General features: G+C 34.7%; 1 protein-coding gene across 12 annotated transcripts in view; it reads left to right on the top strand.

Annotated features, from left to right (window-relative positions):
• TCF12 (transcription factor 12) overlaps positions 1 to 17,082 on the top strand; it is a 390,613-nt gene that overhangs the window by 194,036 nt on the left and 179,495 nt on the right. For 11 of the 12 annotated variants that reach the window (XM_033108034.1, XM_033108033.1, XM_033108043.1 and 8 more), the window contains exon 5: positions 16,263 to 16,365. In XM_033108034.1, coding sequence (XP_032963925.1) covers positions 16,263 to 16,365 — 103 coding nt within the window. Of the gene's footprint in view, positions 1 to 2,615; positions 2,676 to 16,262; positions 16,366 to 17,082 lie in introns of all 12 variants that reach the window. The other variant, XM_033108045.1, reaches the window with a different exon arrangement.

Below are 17,082 nucleotides of genomic sequence, written 5' to 3'. Positions count from 1 at the left end.
GCTAAGACTTAGAGAGTTTGAAATTTGGCTAAGTTGTGATGTGTGCTTTTTGATACAAAATGCACATGAGATTTGGCTGGATAGTTTACCTGGTTAGAAACAAACTCTGACCTAGAACTCAGATATTCGAATTCTATGCTGGTAATTTTTAACCCCCTTATGTTAGTATTTCTCAACTCAAAGAAGAACTGTCTTAAATTTTCTGCCATATACTGAAGGAATGGCAAAAGAGAGAGGAGAAAGGTAAAAGAGAAGAGGATCTGCAATTGATACTCCAAAAGAGAACATGGGGCATGATACGATTTTTTTTTAAAAAATTTGCTGAGCAAGTTTAGTGTATTGTGAGGCTGAATAGCATAGAATTTAAGAGCTTGAATATTGAAATCAGGCTATCAGGGTTCTGATTTCTGGCACTCCTCCTCCTTAGCTGTATGACTCTGGGCACGTTGCTTCTCTTTGCCTCAAATTTTCTTTCTTTTCCTTTTTTCATAGAATGGGGTTGGGTACTAATTATAGCTACCTTACTAAAGCCCCAGACTGAGTCCTATTAGTGGAGAAGGGGAAAACCAGTTATGTGGTAATGAGTTGGCTTTAAAATACTTGGTTTAGCTGCTATGTATGACTCAGCACAAAATAATTTCAGGGACTTTTTATTAAGGGGTAAATAGTAGGTACGTTTTGAGGTTTTTCATTTTAATATGCTATGACTTCTGCTACCTGTCCCAATGAAGGTTATGTGAGGGTTCGGTTTATTTAAAGGACGCCAGCAGTGGTCATTTCTCAGACCAGTTGTCAGGAATACACATGGATAGCAGCCTGATAAACCAGGTAAGGTAGAAAATGAAAATATGAGAGTACAAGGATTCAGGAGTTGCTCTAGTCTTCTAAGAGTCATAGTCAAAGCCCTAGATCAGGTACTTGGGTTAAGGGAAATAAAAATAAAATAAAATAATTCAACTAGAGTAAACATGTAGTTTTCAGTTTCTATGGAAACTACAGAGACCGAAAGGTTATCTGGATGAGTTTAATGTTATTTCTATAGGAACTCTGGACCATTTCTGCCAGATGTGGCTAAAGGGTTCTTTAATTTTGCTCAGTGCTCTCTCCATTCTTAGCAGGTATTCAGTATCTTTCCATTCATGTGGAAGAGCTTGGCTAAAAGCCACTCTATAGTATGATGGATAGTGAGACTGTGTAATGGAGCCTTAGTTCCCCTCGTATGCTATTTATAAAAACTCACAGAGGTCATTCTGACCCCGAGCAGGGTTATACTGCCTGGAGTTTTGGGAGAACCTGTTGTGTAGTTCATTTACATTTTACAGTAGAAGCCTTGGGGATATCTAGGGGTAAAGAGAACCTGTGGTTTTCTTCTTTCTGCGGAGCACAATGACATGAGAGCCAAGCCACCATTGTAAATAAGGATGGTAACACTGTCTGCTTTTAAGTAGTTTGTGGCTTACTATGGTCCCCGAGTTTCAAGATGATGAGGTTTGTAAATGTAGTCAGTTTCTGAAATGTAAAACATGATTAAGTGTATATCTTAGAGTTCAGGAAATATGGTTAGAAATACAAGTCATATTTACCTAAAGAGTTATATAAATTTTAAAACTTTAGCTCTTTTAAGGCAGCAAATAATTGCTGAATTAATTTCATTGATAACCATGGGATTACAGGTGCGGAAGAGATAATTTGGGGTGGTTAGGAAAAACTTAGTAGAAGAGGAAGTGTTTGAGTAGAGTATTATATACAGTACAAACAGAATTTGTATGAATACGGTTCAAAGGAAGACAACTTTCTGGATATGTGGGGTGATGGGACCACAGGTACAGAGGCCTCCAAATCACAAAACTCAGTAAATAGTAAATCAATTTGCTTTGTTGGTGAGTAGTGTGATAAGGCAGGTGACCTTTCTGAAGAAGAAATATAGTCTCTCCTTTGGGAAGCAGAGAGCCAATTAAAATAGACTTTCACACAGGGAATGACACAAAGGGCTTTATAAAGATCAATATATTGTGGTACGAAGGATGGAACCAAAGTAAAAGAGTGACAAGAAATAGGATGATCTGGTAGGATGTTGCTACACAGGCCCACTTGTAATGAAATAAGACTTAGATTAAAATGGTAGAATCACAATCACAAAAATAATGGAAAGAGAGAGATATCACAAAGGAAAACAAAACTGGCACACATGGTGACTGAGGAACATATAAAATCAAAATCATATGGACTTAACTTCCCGCACAGAATGATGACTTCTGAATTAAACTCCATGTGTTTTATTTAGGCTTTGACAAGTTAGGCTTTGAACAGATTGTCTGATTTTGATAAATAGTTTTGCTGATTATAAATGGGGAAATCTAGTTATGTGAATAAAAATTTAAAAAAATAGTTTTTATTTTATTGTCCTCCATTTGTCAGCACTGATGGGTAATAAAGTTTAGTGTTACTTTCCTTTAGCGTAGATATTTCCTTTCTCTAGATTGTTCATTGTTTGCTGTTGTTTTTATTTTTGAAGGGGAAAATGGTGTAGGTTTTATAGCTACTAGGAGTTCAAATGAAATAATTAGAAAGGACACACAAATTTTGAAATAGTATTTTATGCCTCTTGATCTCAGGTACAAAACAGGAGATGAAGCAGTTAAATAGCAAAGCAAGACAGGAGGGACAGAATTAAAGTAAGTGTTTTCTGTATATTGCATCTGTGTTCCCATTAATCTCTGTTTTGTTATGTAACTGCTCCTTCTGAATGTTGTGAATGTGAAGAAAACTATGGGTAAGAGAAGGGTGTATGCTAAAGTTAGCTTTAAATAAACCCATGAGGGAAATGTTTGTTACTCTCAGTTGTATTCAGAACAGCACCTGCCTGTCAATTGTAATCTTCATGTTCTTGGATACGAAAATAATTGGGTTAAGATGGTAATAAACTACTTTAAATCTCTTGCCAACAGATATTTAAAATGAGAGAAATCATAAACCTATCAGATTGCCCGTTGCCATTTTAAGCCAGTCAAAATGGACTTTTTTTAGTCTAGCCATTCTCCCAGGGACAGTGCCTGTTGAGATTCTCTAACAGATCTTCTGGAAGGAGCCTTTTTGTCAGTTTCTCACCTCTCGGTGAGTTTCACTTAACTTTGTATGCCTGTGAAATAGCAGCTTTATCAGAATTGATCTTTACAGTTCTTTTTTAAATCTTCTCATTGTGTAGTCTTTAAAGTTAACCAGTGGAAGTCAAAATATAATAATCTTTGAATCTCTCTTATGTTCCTTTTTGTACTTGTTGAGGTCTTACTTTCTGAAAGCTTTTTACTTATTTTCTATTACATTTAGATATTTATTATTCATGTTAACAAATTGGAGGATAGATTCTGGCTGAATACATTTTTAGACCTGTGTAGCTTTTTTTTTTTATTGGTAACTTGTAACTAGCATTTGTCACAGTATATTTTAAAACCTTTCACATGGTGCCTATTCTAAGTGTCAAACCAGCTCACCAAGAAGTCATTTTTTAAATTCTATCCATTTTAGAGGTTGAGGAAATTGAGTCTCAGAGGATGTAGAAAACTAACCAGATATTAAACACCTAAGATTAGTAACTACAGGTATGACTCTAAATTGCTGTCCCTTTCTATCATATCACACTTGCCAACGTATAAAAGAGACCTCAATACAGTTTGTTATTACTGCTAGTCCAGGACTGTAAAGACAGATATTCTAGACTTGTAAGATAATGGGTCTATCATTATTTCTTATATTATTGACATTTTATACGTAAAAAAACATGAGCCATGGAGTGAATTAGATTAAGTTTGCGTCCTGATTTCAACTCTATATTTGACCTTGGAAAAGATAAAATACTTAGTTTCTGAGCCTCAGATTTCTCATCTGCAAAGAAGAGATTTATCTCATAAGAAATTTGTAAGAATTAAACAGAGGAAGTTTTATGTTTTTATTAACACAATATCTGGAACTTAACTAGTCTATAAGTGTTCCTGTTTTTACATACAGTCTCATGAAAAGTATCTAAATCCATTCTGATACAAAATCATGTTGGGGATTTTTATAGGTCTCAGATGCTCCTTAGGAAGGAAACTGTTTTGGATTCCTGGGATATGTCCTGAACAAGATGAGAGACCTGTTACAGTTTCTAAATACTCATCAATAGGTTCTATAAGTCAGAAAAACTAAATTATGTTTACAAAATTAAAAGTATTGGAAAAGTTCATTGCATTACAGGTCTTGGGATGGATATTATTGGGGGGGAAATGGGTAACCACATTCTTATGACTATAGATTCTAAAAGAAGAGGCTTGAGTTCCTTAAATCTGTTTTAAAGGATGTCTACATCACAAGGAAATTATGAGACCTAAATGAGATCATGTATGTTGAAGACAGCATGCTCAAATAATTTTAGTTTCTTTGGTGATTTACTTTTGTTGTCATATAGTCTAACACTTTTAGTCTGAGAATAACAGCTTGGTAGGTGTTCTTTAAATATATTGAACTGACTCTTAATCCTTTATGCTGTTAAATGAAATAATTATTTGAATGTGGTTTTACATCATAATCAACTTTTTGCATTGATGACTTTTCCTCTGTTATCTTTTTTCCCAATCTGGAATCCTAGTCTTCTCTTGGACTTTTCTACTCTTGTTTGGGAGCTGTTCACATTTTTTTGTCCACGTCTGTCATTCATGAAGCGTTTATTGAGATTCCACTATTTTCTAGTCACTGGAATTAGTTGGGCAAAACAAAAATGAGAAGTCCACATACCCTGGGCAAAAGTAGTGCTCATTCTCATGGGAAAAAGGGATTATTATACTATAGAATGATAAAAGCTCTGATAATGATGTCCCAGGACAACGGAAGCACAGAAATAGAAGCAATACTTGGTACGAAATCTTGAGGGCATATCAAGTGAAAATGATTATCTGTTTTGTAATACAAAAAACGGAGGACTTAAGCCTGGAGACCTCTTCCATTAGGTAAATGAGCTTGGTTAATGAATTACTTATTCTGGACATTAGTTCCTAACATGTATAAAACAAAAATTTTGAACAATACTATAGTGGATATTATGCAATTGGAATTACAAGTGATCTAAAAGAGTAAGGTAGGGTTAGTGAGAAATCAAGAATAATTTTTATAGAGCACAAACTCAGAAAATTGTGAACTCAGTAAGATGTAATAGATCACCAACACAGAGAAGATAGTTCAGGACAGCTGATACTACTTAATCACTAAGTGATCTCCAATGCTAAACATCAAGAATATGGTGTGCTCCATGCAAACTTAATAGGATATTAATAAACAATGTGTAAATACAGAGCTGGTCCACTATTCATGAATTACTGAATTAAAATTAAACAGACTTCTTTGTTGATGTTAGATTTCTGTTTTTAATGATATTGTAAATTATATATATCTTTAAGAAAGGAATAGAGTATACTTCCTCATATTTTTCAGGAATATGGAATCCTTCTGTATTTCTTATGAATTAAATTTGACTGCTAGTAACAGTCTCAAGAAATAGTAAGTTAGCTATCTTATACATTTAACTATTTAGAGCTGCGATTCATTGCAAAATCATTTTTGATTAGGGTGTGAAATAAGGGTCCAGTTTTATTGGCACCATTATTAAAGAGATCTTTTTTCCGTTGAATTCCCTTGTTAGCTCTGTTGAAAATGAATTGAACATGTATGTCAGGGTTAATTTCTGAATTGTATTCTGTTCCATTGATTTTTTAATCATTGCACCAATACCATACTATCTTGATTACTGTACCTTTAAAATAAATCTTGATAATCAGGTAGTGTAAAATTTCCAAACTTGTTACTTGGTTTCAAAATTGTTTTGCCTATTCTAGGTACTTTGCATATAAATTTAAAAATTTAAAACCAGTGTATTGGTTTCTACACAGTCTTCTGGGATTTTGGATGGGGTTGCAGTCAATCTATAGATCAGTTTAAGGGGAATTGATACTTTAACAGTGTGGAGCTTTCTGATCCATGAATATGGTATATCTCTTAAGTTGTCTTTAATTTCTCTTAGTAGTGTTGTATAGTTTTCACTGAACACATCTTGCACAACTTGCATTCAGTTTATCACTAAATAATTTTTGATGCTGTTATAACTTTTAAATTTCAATTTCTAGTTGTTCATGTCTTATATAAAACTACAGTAGATTTTTGTTTATTGACGTTATATTCTTGGTAAACTCACTAGCTATAGAAGCTTTTTTGTACATGCTGGAGGATTTTCTGTTTGGATAGTATGTCATTCATGAATAATGAAAGTTTAACTTTTTCCTTTCCAATCTGGATGTTTCCCCTTGTTGCATTGGTTATGATTTCTTGTACAATGTTGAACGAAGTGGTAAAAGTGAATAGCTTTGCCTTGTTTTTGATTTGGGGAAAAAACATGTCTTTCACCATTAAGTATAGTATGATGTTAGCTATAGGTTTCACTGATGTGATTTATTAGATTGAGGACGTTCCCTTTTATTCCTACTTTGTTTAGAATATTTATCAAAACTGGATGTTGGGTTTTATAAAATATTTTTTCTGTGTGTATGTAGATGGTCTTATGGTTTTCTTTTTCAGTGTGTTTACTGTGGAAATTATATTGATTACTATTTTTAATTTTAAACCAAACTTGCATTCCTGAGATATATAGCACTGGGTTATTACGTATTGTTGAGTTTGATTTGCTGAAATGACAAGAATTTTTATATTTGAGTAATATTGATCTGTAGGAATTTTTTTTTCTTGCACTGTCTTTATCAGAATTTGGTATCACAGTAATACTGGCCTCAGAGAATGAGTTGAGACATATTACTTCCTCTTTAATTTTTTTGAAGGAATTTGTGTAGAATTGGTATTGTTTCCTCCTTAAATGTTTGGTAGAATTTACCAGTGAAGATAACGTGGCCTGAGGATTGGGGGGGGGGCGATGACGATTTTTAATTACAATTTTAATTTTGTTATGAAGGACTATTCAAGTTATTTATTTTTTCTTGATTGAGTTTTGTTAGTTTGTGTATTTTAGGAACTTTGTCCATTTCATCTATGTTGAATTTATTGGCATAAAGTTATTCATAATATTTCTTTATCTTTTAAATATTTGTATTAGTTTCTTGCAACATTAACAAATTATCACAAACTTAGTGGCTTAAAATAACACAGATTTATTGTCTCACAGTTTCTGTGGGTGAGGAATTTGGCATACTTTAGCTTTGTCCTGTGCTTTAGGGTCTCTTGCAAGGCTGTACACAAGGTATTGGCCAGAATTGGAGTCCCATTTGAAAGAATGATTTGGGAAGCATCTGCTCCCAAGCTCATGTGTTTTTTGGCAGGATTCAGTTCCTCTTGGTTTGTTGAACTGAGGGCCACAGTTCACTGTTGGCTGTTGGCTGGAAAATGCCCTCAGTATCTTGCCAACTGGGTCTTCTCATCACGGCACTTACGTCATCAAAGCCAGCAAGGGAGAGGGTCTGCTAGCAAGATAGAAGACACAATATTATGGAGCCTAATCATAGACAGGACATCCCATCACTTTTGCCATATTCTGTTATTTAGAAGCAAGTCATTAGACCAGCTCACACTTAAGACGGATGGTTTATATAGGAGTGTGAATGCCAGAAGACAGAGATTGAGGGCCATTTTAGAATCTACCTGGTACAATATTTGTAGGATTTATAGTGATAATACCTACTTCATTCCTGATACTGGTGAATCATTGCCTCTTTTTTTCCTGCTCAGTATGGCTAAAGGCTTATCTATTTTACTGACATTCTCAAAGAACTCATTTTTGGTTTCATTGTTCGTTTGTTTCTATTTTTCTGTTTTGAATATATTTGACTTCTACTCTTACCTTTACTTTGAGTTTAATTTGCTCTTTATTTTCTAGTTTGTTAAGGTGGAAGCTGAGGTCATTTTGAGACCTTTCATGTATTCTAATAGGCATTTTATACTATAAATTTTCCTCTGAACGTGTTACCTGCATCCTATAGTTTTTGTTGTGTTGTGTTTTTATTTCATTCAGTTCAAAATATTTTATTGTTCTCCTGCTGATTTCTTCCTTGGCTCATGAATCATTTACAAATGTGTTGTTTAATTTTGAAATATTTGGAAATTCTGTTGATATATTTGTGATAGTGATATTTAATAAGATTTCGTGATCAGAGAACATTTAGTTCCCTGTGTATATCTATATTTCCCTCTAGTATTCTTTTCCTTTTGACTGAAGGACTTCTTTTAACATTCTTCATTGTGTTGGTCTGGTGCTGGTGACATTTTTCATCTTCTATGTGTCTGGAATATTCTGTATAATTTTTTTAGTAGGCATGGAGTTCTAGTAGGGGAGTTCTAGTAGGCATGGAGTTTTAGTAGGGGAGAGTGGTGTGTCCCCCTCTCTCCCCTGCCCCCTTCAGCAATCATAGGACTGATTCACTTTATTACCCCTCCCCTGCACTGCCCATATCCAATGTCTCAAAACTTGTTTAATGTATTTTGTTTAGTTTTTATTATTATTATTGTTGTTGTTTCAAGTGTGAGGGTTAATCTGCACTCTGTTAATTCGTTCTGCATGGAAGTGGAAGTGGAAATGAAGTTCTTAGCTAGGCTCATCTGATAGAGACCATGGATTTGTTTCATCGGTGGAAGCCCTAGGAGCAGCACATTATGAGTGAATGGAGAAATTAAGTCTGCGGTATTAGTTTTACCTGCACAACACTGAAAGTACTGGCTTATTCAAGAGATCTTTGGAATTTTGATACCCTATTTGCTGTTGTGCAGTTGCTTTCCTTATTACCAACTAACTATCCCCAAATATTTGTCTACTGGTATTTTGTAGTTAGTAAGCCAAAAATGTGCTCTTTAATATAGTAAGGTTAGATGTCTGCCATTAACTAAGCTGTGTGATCTCAGGGATGCCCCTTGACGTCCCGGAATCTTTTTTCCTCATCTCTGAAATGAGGCCTCTGTCTTAAATAAATAGTTTTCAACTAGAGTTTACAGATTCTGACAAGGTAGTGGTAATGAGGATTTAAGATTTATTTTAAAATATAGTAAATACAGTTGACCTTTGAACAATACAGATTTTAACTGCACAGGATTTTTAACTGCATATGGATTTTTTTTTTCCATAAATACACGGTCAGCCCTCCATATGCCAGGATTTCGGATTCGCAGATTCAGCCAACAGTGGTTTAAGCCAATGGCGTATCGGAAGCAGTTGGGAATCTGCGGAAGGCCGATGCTATGCATTGTTCTACACCATTTCATATAAGGGCCTTGAGCATCCTCGGATTTTGGTATCCTTGGGAGTCTTGGATCCAGTCCTCCGTGGATACTGAGGGATGACTGTAGTTAAGTTTTGGGGGAGTCAGAAGTTATACACAGATTTTTGACTGCATGAGGGTTTGGCATCCCTAACTGCCCTCTTCTCCCCCACCTCCACCTCCAAGGATCAACTGTACTCTAATCTAGCAGTTACCTGGTGTGTTCCAGGGACCATAGGGTCCCTGAGACCCTCTTAGAGTGTTTGAAAGGTTAGAACTATCTTCACGATACTAAGACTTTATTTGCCATTTCAGTCGTCCTCTTTCCTGAATGTACTGTTGATTTCCAAATCCTACATGATATGTGACGATGCCTCTGCTCTGACAGGTTCTTATGTTTTTAAAATTCCTCAGGTTTAATTTCTAATATGGTAAATACCAGTGGGTGTATCCAGCATAAACAAAAGTTCTTTGAGTTCTCAATATTTACTAAGACAAAAATTTTTTTTTATACAAGAGGTTCTACGACCAAAGGGGTTCTGAGACCCTGAAAATGGCTGAACTAATGGAAATTATTCTCTATTTAAGTGTGTACACTATTGCCAGATTTCTTGGTGCTGGAGATCAAAAAATTAGTGGCTAACATTAAGTCATCTGCTGACATAGTTCCAAGTTTAAATCAGTTCTCTACCATTCTGATTTAGGAAAAGTTATTTAAATTCTCTAAGACAAAATTAAGTCAACTATGAGTTGGGGGAAATACAATGTATATAGTTTAAATGAACTGATACAATACATGAAAGCCCTTAATACAGTGCTGGCATATACTGTATCAGTTAATTTATTTAGTAGGCACTCAATAGAAGTTAGCTGTGACGGTTATGATGCCACAGGGGTGTACTCGTTGACACTCTTGTTTTCGGGTTATCAACATGTTTCATTCTGCTTTAGGGCATTCTTGGCAAATCTTGATGCTGTTCTCTGCCTATCTGGCAGTGCTCATTCTCCTTTGATGTTCCCATTTGAAGCTGTGCTTTTGTATTGCCATCTTCTATACTGTTCATACCGTACCCAGGAGTTTAACTTTGAAGTTGGCAGATTGGCAAATTTCACTGGTCATGCCATCTTGCCCCTTAGACTAATAGGGGGTCTAATATAATAACATAGAATAATGGTGCAGAACAGTGGGAAGCTTCTTGCTGGCAGTCGATAATTCAGAGTTTGAGTCTGTTTTGTAATCTTGTTTACACTGAGCTTTAATTTTGTAATATGTAAAATGAGACCAGTCTTTGCTACACTTGCGTCATAGTGTAAGTTTTAGAATCCTCTGTGAATTGATACAAGGTATATGGCATTTTTATTAATTCCAGCTCTGCCAATCCCTTACTTCCACATCTTAGCAAGACACTCAACTAGTGTCTCTTCATCTGTATGGTCGATAAAATGAGTGGGAACTATATGGTGTCTTAGGGTTCTAAAATCCTATTCTGTGTAACACCTAGACTCAGGAATATATTTTTTGCTTTTCCTGTTTTAATAAATATACTTTTTCCTGCGATGCCTAGAGTTTTGATTTTCCCATGTAAAGAATGAACTTTAAACAAGTAAAACACAAAGCTTTCCACTTGTGAACTTTCAAACACAACAAAAGCTACAGGCTGGAGCTAGAGAGCATCAACTCTGCTTGCTTCTAACAGGTGGCATTAGTAGTTACTTGGATATATTTGTGAACAGGGATGGGCTCAACTTAGAACTGAACCTGTGTGAATTTTTTTAGGTGATCCTCTGGGATCTCATGTTCAAAAGTATTTCATGCCCTCGTGCTAAGCAGTATTTCATGTACCCATCATATTTTCTGAGGATCCTTTCCCCCTCTAAAAGATTTTGATTCTCTCTCTCCACCCACCCATGACAATTCTAGTTTTGTTCTTCAGTCTGGGATTATAGTAATTCTGTGAAACTGCTTCTTAGCATTCATAAATAAAAAGTTATTTGGAGAAGTTATTCATTCTCTCAAGAAAAATTTAAGCATTTAATTACATGCAAAAGTTCTGTGCTGGTCTCTTTGGGGATCATAAAGAGGAATAAAATGTCCTTGCCCTGTAGGAATTTATGGATTTGGATGACAGAAGCCATTTCTCTGTCAAGAAAATTCATTGTATGTTTGCATCTGACCTCTTAAAGGATAACAGAACCATAATGTACTGAATAGTAGGTAGCTTTTTCAGATGTAGATCCGATTCTTTAACAATGAGCATTGTTCATTTTTTATTCATTCATTAAATTAGCATTTTATTCATCTTATAGGGTGTGCTTGTTAATGTTCTCGTCACTAGTAATAAAGTAATCAATTATATAGACACAGCTTCTGCGTCAGGTCAAGTCAACCCACTTGTCTTTTTCATGGGTGTCTTTTTCATAGGGGTATTTAACTGAGACAATCACGTTCAAGGATTTGTTTAAAAAGTGAAACGTTATTTATTTAAACATTTATTTTGGTAAGTCATCATAGGAGTAAATAAAAAATGCAATAAGGACTTTTTTTTCCCTCTTTTAAACTTCATTTCTTATTTCTACTTAGCTTTATTTCCATTTTACCTCTCTTTGAGATGTGACCACTCACTTATATCCAGGCCTCGTCCAGAGCTTTCTGTTAGCTTATGGCTTTTATCTGCTTCTACTGGCTTTGACCACTTAGAAGTTACAGGATTTCAATAGTTAGTGTGAAATCTTGTGACTCTTTGAATACCAAAAGGCTGTGGTTACTTGTTCAATCTACTTAGATAAGCCACTGTCTTATCAGCCTTCTTTCCATTAGTTGTTGGGTATTTTGTGGAAAAACTGAACCTTTATAACATCTAAAGCCCTATAACATTTTAAAGGTTTAGCAACTAAAACCTCCCATCCATCATTTATTGAGCACCTGCTATGTATGTGCCAGCCATTGTTCTGAGGCTGTAATTGTGAAAAAAACACAGTCCTTGCTTTCTCAGAATGTGTAAGATACAACAATCTCTCACTGAGATGATGATAATAATTAACTAGCATTTATTGTGTGCTTACTATGTGCCAGGCGCTTTTCCAATTGCTACATATTTTAACATATTTAGTGCTTTACAGCATCCTGTGAGACGAAGATAGTCTTTATTATTATCCCTACTTTACCGGTAAGGAAACAAGGCAAGAAATAGTATATTTCTCCAAGTCACATAGCCAGTGTGCGGTAAAGATGGAATTCAGATCTGCTAGTCTGGCTACAAGAATTCCACATTTATCCACTACTCTATACCGTGCAATTATAACAGATAATTATGGTATAATTTAAATGGATGATTAAATAGGTAATTTCAATAAGTGTGAGCAGTGATAAGATGGAAATGCTTTCTGTTGTGAGAGCTCAGAATGATTTTGCTAGAGGTAGGGAAAGCTTTTCTGGGAAAGTAAATCTTTACTAAATGAGCTCCCTCCCCCCCTTAACTGTTGAAAAGAATTGGAACGAATATTTTAAAATAGGAATAGACAGCAGCTTTCATACAAAGAAATAGCAACAAAGGTTAGAAAAACCATGAGTCTGTTCTCAACTTGGGAAGATTCTCTGGTGATTGCACCTTATTTATTGGTTGGGTGAAACAAATTGTTAAAATTAGCTATTTAAAAAATGAGCCAAAGGAAAAAGTTTTTGTATTTTTGAGGAGACAAACCAGAGGAGAGTACTGTTATGTAAATAATACTAGGTGTTTTTGTTTTTTGATAGAATGAAAGATTTGATTGATTATGTGCAGTTTAAATTAGTTTTAAATGGTAGCAGCTTTGATTGATTAATTCAAGTCTGTTGTCATATTGTAGTAGGGATTAACGTTTCTAAATTCTGTACCATCAAATGAGCATAGAGAAATGTACAAAATGTGTTATATAGAACATATTTCTTAATAGCGAAACTTTTATGAGGTATGTATTCATAAATGGGACTATTTAAGTTCTGCAAATTAAGTTGTAATTTAGACAGATTTTTAAGTATAGAATTGAACGGTTTTTGTGATCTCCGTATCAAGTGATTTTATCAGTTATTAATCTTTTGAGAGCTTTCAACATCACCTGTATGGAAATGCAGAATTTCAGGCCCTACTCAAAAAATACAGGCCCTACTGTATTTTTTAATCTGTATTTTAACAAGATCTCTAGTCAACTGATAGGAACACTGAAATTTGCAAAGTACTGTTCTGGGTATCATCGGCTAGTTGACACATTAACATGCTGACTGATAGACATCTGTGCACTTTTCTAGAATTGATCTTGAACATGTCGCCTATAGTGATCTTATTTAAATGTTTGTAAATTATTTTGTAACTATCCATCTTGGTTCACCAAAAGTTATATCCTGAGTGGATATCACTACTACTGTGTGAAGAAATGACAAAATTAATCTCAGGCAGTGGCCAGGCCCAGTCTTTTAAGTGAGGATTTGGTATATACAGTGTTAGATCTAAAACTATGACAAATATTTGTAAGTTCGATTTCTTGGTTGCTTCCTCCAACATCAGTTTGCATCTGTGGATGAAGAACTCTCTCTTTTTTGCTTCTTGGGCTGTGGCTTTCCAAGAAAATTATGTGCACTAAGATGAACCTTTGAGATATAGAAAAAATATTCAAATTTCTATTTAATTTTTATCTTAAATGGGCAAAATCATAGCTTTCTGAAATTTGGTATTTTGCTTAATAATAAATGTATATAGTTTATGAACAAACAGATATTACGAATCCATATTCAAATCTTGCTTGTACATGATGAAAAAACTTTATAGATTCCTTCTCTGTGGTGCAATATGACAATCCATAAAATCTCGTAAGAAATTTTATGAATGGACTGGGACATAATCTTGTAGTAAATTCAGTACTGTGCCCTGCAGTATGTGGGTGTACGTGGATAAGGGCCGATACTTATTATTTTTGTATGTTTGATATTAAAGTAATTGTTGTGTTCTCTAAGCGTATACGTATTAATGGGGCTTAGAGGTAGATATCCTTTACGCTGCTACATGTTATCTGTGAAGTTAATATATTATTTGTGTACAATCATTTGATGATACCCTAAAACTTAGATTTATTTGTGTATTTGTGCTTTAGGAAATAGTTTAAAAAACTTCAATGATTTTATTTTTATAATCATAAAGGAAAAATGTTATTTTTATTGTACTTAAGAAAGAAAAGGACTGAGAGCCTGCAAAGAACATACAAAATTAATCTATTATTATTCCTTTAGAATTCAGGTGAAGTGTGAACAGTGTGGCCGACCAACCAGTGCATTTCTGTTTCGTATTTTTCTAGAGTAATAGCATTGTTAAATGATGATAAACAATATTTCAGTGAGTGTTTTGTAGTTTCAGTGCATTGTTTTGACTATATGCGTAAGAAGGGCAGTGAGAGGGAGTGACAGAGAGAAGCACCCAGATGTATGTGATACAGTGTAGTATGTCACTTAGCACTTCAAGGTGTTAAGTTTTAAGCAACAAAAGTAAACTCCAACGAGTGACCTTAGCTAGGAGACTGTCGGTTTTGCCTAGGAGCTTCTGCTGCATGTGGCTGTGACAGACGGGACTATGGTTTTGGTTACCAGAGGGACATCCGGCGGTCATAACCAAGTTGTAAATGTCACTGAGATTCTTCGTGAATGCCTCTCATATGTATCAGTGATTCCAAAGCAGATAAAAATGAAACAAAGATTCATTTGGGAGTTAGCACTCCCAGAAGATTAGTTTTTAAAACAGAACAGCAGAAGGAGTTGTGACATGCATCCATAAGCAGTTGTAATGATTTGACAGTTATTTAGCCCTCAGTTCCTAGCCTTTTGGTTGAACTGACAGCATGCCTGCAAAGATAGTGAGGCCTGTTTCAGCCCCATTAATGTCTTCTTGAATGTTCCCCTGCAGTCTGGGTAGTGATAAATGTTCAGTGATTGATGATTTTATAGTACCAGGGGATTCTGGGTTGTTTCTGGTTTCTGTGAGCCAGGGCAGTTTTCTTTCTTGTTTGGGCCTCTTGTTAGTTTTTCTGATCTTTACTAAAATTATTTTAAGTTGGCAGAGGGTAGGTATCACCTGCAGTTTTAATTAAGTGTAGGGTTCAAAGTCTTAGAAACAATATGATTTTAGAGGTGATGCTATACTATATTTAGTATGTGTAAGAGTCTGAGAACGGGAACAGTTTTTAATCCACAAAGCTTTCATAACACTTTATTTGTAATTTTGGTATCTTTTTTTTCCTCCTTTGCTTAAAAAAAACAACAACATGTGTTACGTTATTACATAAGGAGAAATTTAATAACAGTTATTGTGAAATAATAACATTAGCTTTATTTTCATGGTGTTTGCAGTTTCATTTTTCAGACTCTTAAGAACTTAAATCAGCTATTTTTCATAAGTGTTCTCCTTTTTTAACATGACTCTTTCTGTAAGAGTGTATCTTGTTATACTAGTATTAAAATGAATATAAACATCTTTTTGGCTAAATATCTATTTGCCATTAGGGAAGGATTCATTTCTAATATATTGATTATGGATTATTTTTAGTATTTTAAGTAAAACTCATAATTGCCTAACCCTTTATTGGTAGGGTTCGGAGGCAGAGAAAGGAAGATAGAGATAAATATTTTCGTAATTTATTATAACTCAGAAATATATTTTCATAGTTCATCCTTTTACTTATTTATCTTTTAGTTTATCCTTTAAAAAAAAGATGTATAGAACTTTCCGTTTGATGTAAAACTATCACTGGGCTAATTTTCTTTAAGATAAATACAGAAACATTTTTTTTACTTCAAAAAGTAATAAAGGAATTACCTTTGTTTAGTTTCCAAGTAATGAACAAGAAACTTCGTTAGGAATGACCATTTGTAAGTCGGTATATTAATTAGATGAGTGTTATTATGCTCAATTAGCAGGACTGCCAAATAATCTCTTTAATACTCCGGTCTTTTCTTTCCCCTAGGGTTTTACAGACAGCCCTCATTACAGTGATCACTTGAATGACAGTCGATTAGGGGCCCATGAAGGCTTGTCCCCAACACCTTTCATGAACTCAAATCTGATGGGTAAGTTGGTAATTTTCTGCAAGCAGTCTTCACAAAGCCTCTTTGGTTAGAGACGTAACGAACGTATTTTATCCGCTGGTCCAGGAAAGACACATAAGTATCTAGAAGAAAGTTCCTGAGTTTCTAGGGGCATTTGGGCTTTCCTGGTCAGCTCAGTTTGAGCAGTAAGCATTCAGAAATGTGAGTCCTTTTCTCGTAAAGCATTAGTATTAAAAAGAAAGCATCAATGTTTAACTGTCAGTTTCAGCAGTGTATTTGTGACATTAAGCATTAAATATTTTCTGCTTTCTGGGCAGAGAAGCATTTCCAAGACATTTGTAATTTACTATTTATCTTAACAGCTGTATGTATGTGGTAATTAAAAATAAGACAAAACTGATTTTTAGGCAGATTTTACTCATGTTTGGACCTTATTTTCTTTTGGCGCTATTTGATTAAAACTTAATAGTACGCTTAGATGTTGCAGCATTTGTTTTAAGCACTTGGGTTCATATTGGAGATTTTTAAAGTTTTGTTCTGCATTAGTAAAGTTGTACTTTGAAGGATATTATCTATCACCTAAACCTGATTATTATATTTTGGTAAAATCTTGAAGGTTAACCATTCTCCATATCTCTTCTTTACTTTCTGTAACACACCCTTCTCTCCCCTGCTCCCTCACCTTTATCTTTCTCATATGCAGGTTTATAGCTGTTCAATGTGAAATGATAAGCCCAA

The sequence above is a fragment of the Rhinolophus ferrumequinum genome, chromosome 6 (genome assembly GCF_004115265.2).
Source record: "Rhinolophus ferrumequinum isolate MPI-CBG mRhiFer1 chromosome 6, mRhiFer1_v1.p, whole genome shotgun sequence".
NCBI classification, from domain to species: Eukaryota; Metazoa; Chordata; class Mammalia; order Chiroptera; family Rhinolophidae; genus Rhinolophus; species Rhinolophus ferrumequinum.
The sequence above is the reverse complement of the archived record's forward strand: the minus strand, read 5'-3'. Positions and strand labels throughout refer to the sequence as shown.